The sequence below is a fragment of the Tigriopus californicus genome, chromosome 2, assembly GCF_007210705.1.
Source record: "Tigriopus californicus strain San Diego chromosome 2, Tcal_SD_v2.1, whole genome shotgun sequence".
NCBI classification, from domain to species: domain Eukaryota; kingdom Metazoa; phylum Arthropoda; class Copepoda; order Harpacticoida; family Harpacticidae; genus Tigriopus; species Tigriopus californicus.
This window is the reverse complement of record NC_081441.1, coordinates 684,748-691,238: the sequence shown is the minus strand read 5'-3', so window position 1 is coordinate 691,238 and position 6,491 is coordinate 684,748. Positions and strand designations below refer to the sequence as shown.

The 6,491-nt window shown below is 41.9% G+C and overlaps 2 protein-coding genes across 2 annotated transcripts; one reads left to right on the top strand and one right to left on the bottom strand.

Moving 5' to 3' along the window:
- Window positions 1-185: 185 nt before the first annotated feature.
- Window positions 186-1,728, bottom strand: LOC131893511 (carboxypeptidase B-like; the record flags this gene model as incomplete). The annotated part of the gene is given in 4 exon segments (XM_059243561.1): window positions 186-300; window positions 374-659; window positions 887-1,378; window positions 1,447-1,728. Coding segments are annotated over 4 exon segments (1,123 nt in total), but the record flags the coding sequence as incomplete, so codon positions are not given.
- A 20-nt stretch (window positions 1,729-1,748) lies between these two features.
- LOC131893510 (uncharacterized) lies at window positions 1,749-4,882 on the top strand. The gene is made up of 7 exons (XM_059243560.1): window positions 1,749-2,074; window positions 2,156-2,371; window positions 3,035-3,194; window positions 3,274-3,439; window positions 3,520-3,652; window positions 3,844-4,216; window positions 4,446-4,882. The coding sequence occupies exons 1-7, from the start codon at window positions 1,979-1,981 to the stop codon at window positions 4,742-4,744; spliced, it is 1,443 nt and encodes a 480-aa protein (XP_059099543.1). The 5' UTR covers window positions 1,749-1,978; the 3' UTR covers window positions 4,745-4,882.
- Window positions 4,883-6,491: the final 1,609 nt, after the last annotated feature.

Below are 6,491 nucleotides of genomic sequence, written 5' to 3'. Positions count from 1 at the left end.
CCAAACATCGCAATGTAACTTACAAAAATATTCCTACAGACGCAAGGAAGTCCGCAAAATTTAACTATAAATACTTAAATAGGACCTGACAACGCTTGTAAATAGCATTCAACAATACTAAGCATCGTACCACAAAGTGTTAAGGCCACAGGCGAATGATTAACGCTCATTCATGCACGATTTATTGCCAGCATCGCCGTACATGTAATCGATCGAGTTGCCTGAAGCGGTGTACAACACGCAAGGGATGCATCCCACCTCGTAAGACTTTTGGTGAACAGCGTACAAAGCGTCATTGCACTAAGGGGAAAAAGGGACGTATTTCACATCAAAAGCAGGCCTTGGGAGGAACTACAAAAGATACACAAGTTACCGTGTCAGCCAGGCTCTTGATGTCATCGTAATCAGGTACCAGTTCCTCGGAATAGCCCCAAGGGGTGAGAATGAGTTGGCCGTAAGAGTGGATATTGTTGTAGAACTTGATGCTGTCCTTATTGGCATCGACGAAGCCCTTCACGGCCTGAGTCTCAACTTCTGAGAAAGCCGATGGACCGTGATAGGTGTCCGAACACGGACTATTGCTGGCCCCTCCGGTGGCAAATTGGTAGCCAAAGTTGCGGTTTCCATCCGTGCCTCGGCACAACTCGCCATAGTCAGATCTGAATCCAGAAAGGGGTGACAATTAACACAACCAAACGCTCATACTCGAAATGGCACAGACGCATGTAATGACGTTCATTCACATGGAATAAGTTGATTCTCGCACATAGTACAATCGCTCTATATCAGATGATCTGTTGTCAATGAGATTGTTTCTTGCGGATTAGATTCTAAAAAGAGTAAATTTGAAGAAGAAAAAAAGGTTGGTGCCATCATCAAACCCTACCTGGTCTTTCTCCAAAGCCTGTCAGAGGCCTGGGTGTAATAGTAGCCGTCCGGATTGACCGAGGGCAGGAAATACCAATCCAAATCTTCGACCAAGTCGTTGTTTTCAGCACTCAGGTTTTCAGTCAACTCGTTTAACATGTAAGTAACCACGGCAGGCCCAATCCATTCTCGAGCGTGAATTCCACCATCCACGAACATGGCGGGCTTATTACCGCAACCACCGCGACAGATCTTCAACACCCGGAGATCCCGACCTTCAAAGGATTGGCCAATTGTCTCAACGGAGATATCCTCGTAGTGAGCTTCGAGGTAGTCAAAGTACTCGTAGAAATCAAAAAGATCATGGTAGCTGACCCAATCCATGTTGTAGTTGGCGTTGACCTTCTTGTTCCGTTTGTGCTCATCTTGAGCCAATTTCTCAGCCCTCAGCATTGGAGCAAGGTTGGGGATCATTTCAGAGAATGACATGCCCTCCCTTGTCAACATCTCCCTAGAGCGAATAACTTAAATTTCAAAGCCACGGCCTTTGAAATGGGCAATGTTCGAAAGGACACTTACTCAAAGGTGAATTGGGTGCCGGGTCCCACCATGACGTCCACATTCCCACCCAATCGAAGTTCAGTCCAGAAGTCCACGAAGGGTGTCTCCTCGAACTTTTTCAAGAATTCAGCATGCTCCCGATTCTCGACGGGGATTCGGAACACTTTGTAATTCTCATACGTTTTGGGGAGAGTGGTTGTGGCCAAAGCCAGGCCGACAAGGCCCAGAAAAAATAAGACAGACTTCATGTTGTCAAGTGAGTAAGACTCAGATGAGCCATACTTTTATACGGACTCTCTGATCTTATGCTTGTAATTGTTTATTTGCCTGACATATTGATCTTAAAGTTAAGCGTTATACTAAGTTTACCAAACAACGAGCATTTGATTTGTAGTCACTCATATCGATAAGGTCTTGTTGGCTTGAACATGTTGAAATTTAGCCTGGATTGCCAATCTACGCTACAGCAAGAGGTGATAGATAAGAAATTTGAGAGCTAATTTGCAACCTGATCATTGATCACCTCGAAACAATTCAAAACAAAATAAAAATGAATCTGAACAGCTTCTCATCCAGATTGCTTTGTCTTCCCATCTTTTTCAGCACATTTTCTTTTGGATGCAGTAGAGTGGGAACCTTAACCAAGGTAATAATCAATCTTGGCTAAAAAAAAAGCCCCCACTTTCAGCGATATTTCGCATCTCAATCGCCAAAAACGCCCTTGCAGAAATCTTGTCGCAACGTTTTTAGTCTCGGTGATGAAAACTGTCACCATCTATATGTTGGGCGACGTCAAACCGAGGATCTGGCTCTGAGTTTAAACATTGGACCAAATCCCAATGCAGTCCTGGTTCCGGTCGAGATTGCTCGAGCTATGGCCGTACTCATTCAAGCAACTGGAGTTCTTGCCCGGAGTGCCGAACATCAGCAGCGAATTGAGGAGGTAAGGTATGTCTCGTACTGATTCGAGGTACCCTCGAGGAAAAAATGGTGTGAAAAATGAATGGTGGTGCGTATATTATTTTGAAATTTGGCAGGTTTTGATTCTTTTACACTGAACTTTGTTTAAGGGGTGCGCACTATGAGCGGATTAAAAAAAAATGTTTGATGAGACTTCTTGGGCTGTGGTTCTCCATTGATATTGTTACCCTAATTTCATTTCATAAAGGTTCATATTGTGTAAACTAGACTGTTTTTCATGGTGTTACAGAAAAGATTTTAGAAAAAGCTACTAAACATCTAACTAAACCACTGGACGATTTGTATAATTTCGGCACGAAGCTTCAACCAGCGTCCAAAAGGCATCAATCAACCAGCAATGACTTATTCAATGTCCGGGCTACGAAATTGAATTGTTTATGTATATCGTCGACGGTCTACTGGTCTTTGTTTTGATGCGACGGAAAGATAAATACTAACATGAAAAGTACATCATCACGTTGTTTTATCAACTGAGGCAAAACGCTTTACGTTTACTATTATCAATTTGAATATGAAACGAATCAAAGTTGACGTATCTGGTTGGTTAGCCCCAATTCGCCAACCCAGACAAAACGTAAATATAAATGTTTTAGTGTCAATTCCAATGTGTAATACTCGTACCTAGGTTCGTTGCTATGTGTTAAGTGCCACCTCTCGATTGAGCGAGTCCGTTTTGAGAGTGCCTCGGAGGAGGAAGACTCATCGCCATCTAGTCAATCCCTTATTAGTGGACCCACCACTCATGGAAACCCGGAGACGCATTTTTGCAGACATGGATCTCCAAGGTTGGGAGTATGATCAATCGACTATAGCTTCATAATCGAATTAGTCAGTCATTATTTCATTTTTGTTGGGCCATCAAAGCTGATGTCAATTACACCCGGCGAGCGTTTTGCTGGTACGATTTCGAGATCACCAACCTGAACTTGGCAAACCAGGAGTCCGCAGCCACCTCTATCCAAGATTGGATGTCCACCCAAGTGAAAGCAATTCAATCCCATTTGGCGATTCCGATTGACTCTCACACCATGTAAGATTGATCCTACAGATTACATGGGTGAGCATTTCCTAAATTTTGATCCAATGCTGAAAATTGCCGACCCGTTATAGGCCAAAGAACGACATTGTCTCGACCAAAACCAAGGCCGTGGTCCTCAGCACCATTGGCCTTAACATCCCATGGAGAGAAGATCTCTTCCCTGCCACCAAGACCAGGACCCACGATTTTCATCTCAATGCCAAGGTCTGATGGCTCCGCATTAATTTCTTTTTCTGTGCTGTTCGCATGGACCGTCAGCCGCGTCTATTTCAATGTAAGGCTGAGGTCCAGAGTAACTAATAATCAATTGAGTTCAACAATAGAGCGGTAACGACGTGGTTTCTTTTCAAATAAGAATTCTGAAATGGCTCATCTGTCATTAATTTTGTACCCAGGAGAAAGTGACGATCCCGATGTTGCGAAGTATACCGGGCAACTTCAATATATTACAAACTCAATTGTTCGTTTCCGTGGCCGTCCCACTATCTCGGAATCTTTCCCACATTGGTGGTGGATCGTTAATCCTCGTTCGACCCCATAACCACTCGTTAATCGAGCAAATTCGAGACGATCTCTTCCAAACCTCTGTCCAACTCCACGCTTTCATGGAGAATGCCAAGAATGCCAAATTGATCAACACCACTTTGGTTGTTCCTCGATTGAGTCTACCCATTTCCCAAGAATGGATCTCTCGGGCCACCCAAGTGAACAAGAACCAATCCTTGACCCAAGAAGGAAACCAAGACGAGGCTAACATGATTCTTTTAGGTAAACTGGGATGACATTTGTGTCAGGCTAGCCAGTCTCCTCCAAGTTACAGTTGTCATCACGAACATTTTCAACGGCCATATGTTCCCCATTTCAGACTTGTTTACTTTTAATTGGCTAAAATCATGAATTGCTATTTTGGGTGAAGGGGATTCGCTGCTTTTAAACAGTATTACTGTTCCTTCTCCAAACGTTTTCATTGCTATGATTGCACCTCATTTTGTCGCAGGTGGAACGGTTCAAGTACGCCAAGATGTATGGCTATATTTCCAAGAAAACACGAGACCACCTCATGTTCCCGACTCTACGCTCCGACCAAGTGCCGCTAACGAATCTTTGGAGAGTGAGGAATTTCATTTGGATGTGCCATTCTTGTTTGTTCTTGCCTTGGATATAGACGTGGTTGCGTTTGGACAAGTCTCCAATCCTCAAGGGGGTTCCAAGATCACAAGTGTTCCAACAAAGGGAACCAATAAACCCACCGAACCATCCCCCGCACCGTCTTGGCTTCAATCTATATTTGGATGAAAGAAGGGTTCCCAACGCTTCACTTGCCTAATTTAAGTAGTTATGAAAATATCAAGTCTGGTTGTTTTCTCTCACACAAAATTGTTACAGAAGGTCTCCTGTGAAGCTTTTATTAATAAACAAATTGTAATACCTCTCTGACAATGCCTAACAGCGTTCCAAAACAAGAACACAACATTTTTGGTTCAACCATAGATTTTTATTGATTGACCCTTAAAACACTTTGAAGGAATGAGTGGAGGGTGAAGGTATACAAAGAATAGTGAAAACAGCGACAGCAAATGAATATTTGTGAGTTGCAAGTATCTAAATACAAAGATGGCGCAATAAGTATGAAATGAAAACAAATGGGTCATCAAGCATGGCATTCAAAAGTGTGTAAAGAAAAGCTTTTATTATGCTACATAAACACGAGTTGATTTCGGCAGTAGGTGCCAAGCTCAGTTATTGGGCACGCAGTATTTTCCGGCTATGAAGAATCCGAGATTGCGTCACCCCCGAAGCGTTTTCAATAACGTTTGAATTTAACTTGTTGACTCATTGGGTAACATTAGCTTTCAGTGCAAAGAGGGTAGAACTGAGAGGGGAACCGCAAAGTGGAATTGATAACTGGTGTGCAAATGCATTGATGAGTTTTTAGTTTTACAATATCGTTTCATCAATCGAACGCACACATTAGAAACTCTGGGGAATTAATTTCAACCTGCTCTATTCACGTAAAATGTGATGTTCATTTTTGCGAAACACAAACCGAGAAAACGTATCAAACAACATATGATTTTCAAAAATGTATCTAATAACTAGAGAGGGGCAAAAAAATGCTTTGAAAACCCTCAACTCAGGGACTAAAATGTGCATGAAAGCTTATCAAACAATAAAAAAAGCCTACCTTCCAAGATTTTTTAGGTCCTAAGATGAGTTGTGATGGACCCTGATTGCAGAGCCGTGTGAGCTTTGGCAAGTGGCTCCAATTCAAAAAGTAATTGATCAGAAGAACTAAAATGCTTCCAAACACAATTTTGAATTAATTTACTGTATAACAAAGAGAGCTGTCCTGAGAAATACGATTGAATATTTAATTCATAGAAAGTAAAAGGCTTGTCACGCTAATAGAAACTACTAACATTTCCTTAAAGACAAGCAATTTAGTTGATTCCTAGAACGAGGCACCTTACATTGCTACTCATATATTAGTTCCTTTCTAATTTCTTTCTCAATCAGATTTTTCTGCAGATTACATCGCCCAAAATATATCAATAGGAGGTTGAAATAAACATTTACAAATGTGGCATACCTGGATCTTTCAAGAAACAAGTCACTATTTGATATTTTTTTTTGGTTTGTTTTTTCACGGGCTTTTCTAACCGCTACAGGGAATGTAATCCCCATCAGTACTATTAAAATGAAACGATATAATTCGTCTATCTATTACCTCTCAATCTTTATATGATATTTGGTCTACCAACTAATTTGAGTTGGCAGACCGAGCTAATCCTTGAATGCAGGGTTGATCTGGAATACTATCTAAAAATTTGTCCAAGTCTGACTTGAAAGATGCTACCGGATCAACAAGGCCTACGTATTCCCTACGAATATTAGAGGGAAGCAAATTAAACAATGAAGGAGCCCGAGAAAGAAGAGATGTGGACTCCATTGTTCGAAGTAGCCTTGATTCTCGAGGACTTGAAGGTGCTCTCAAAATACACAAACGCGCATAAAGCCTCTGCGGTCACTACAATTGACCCTA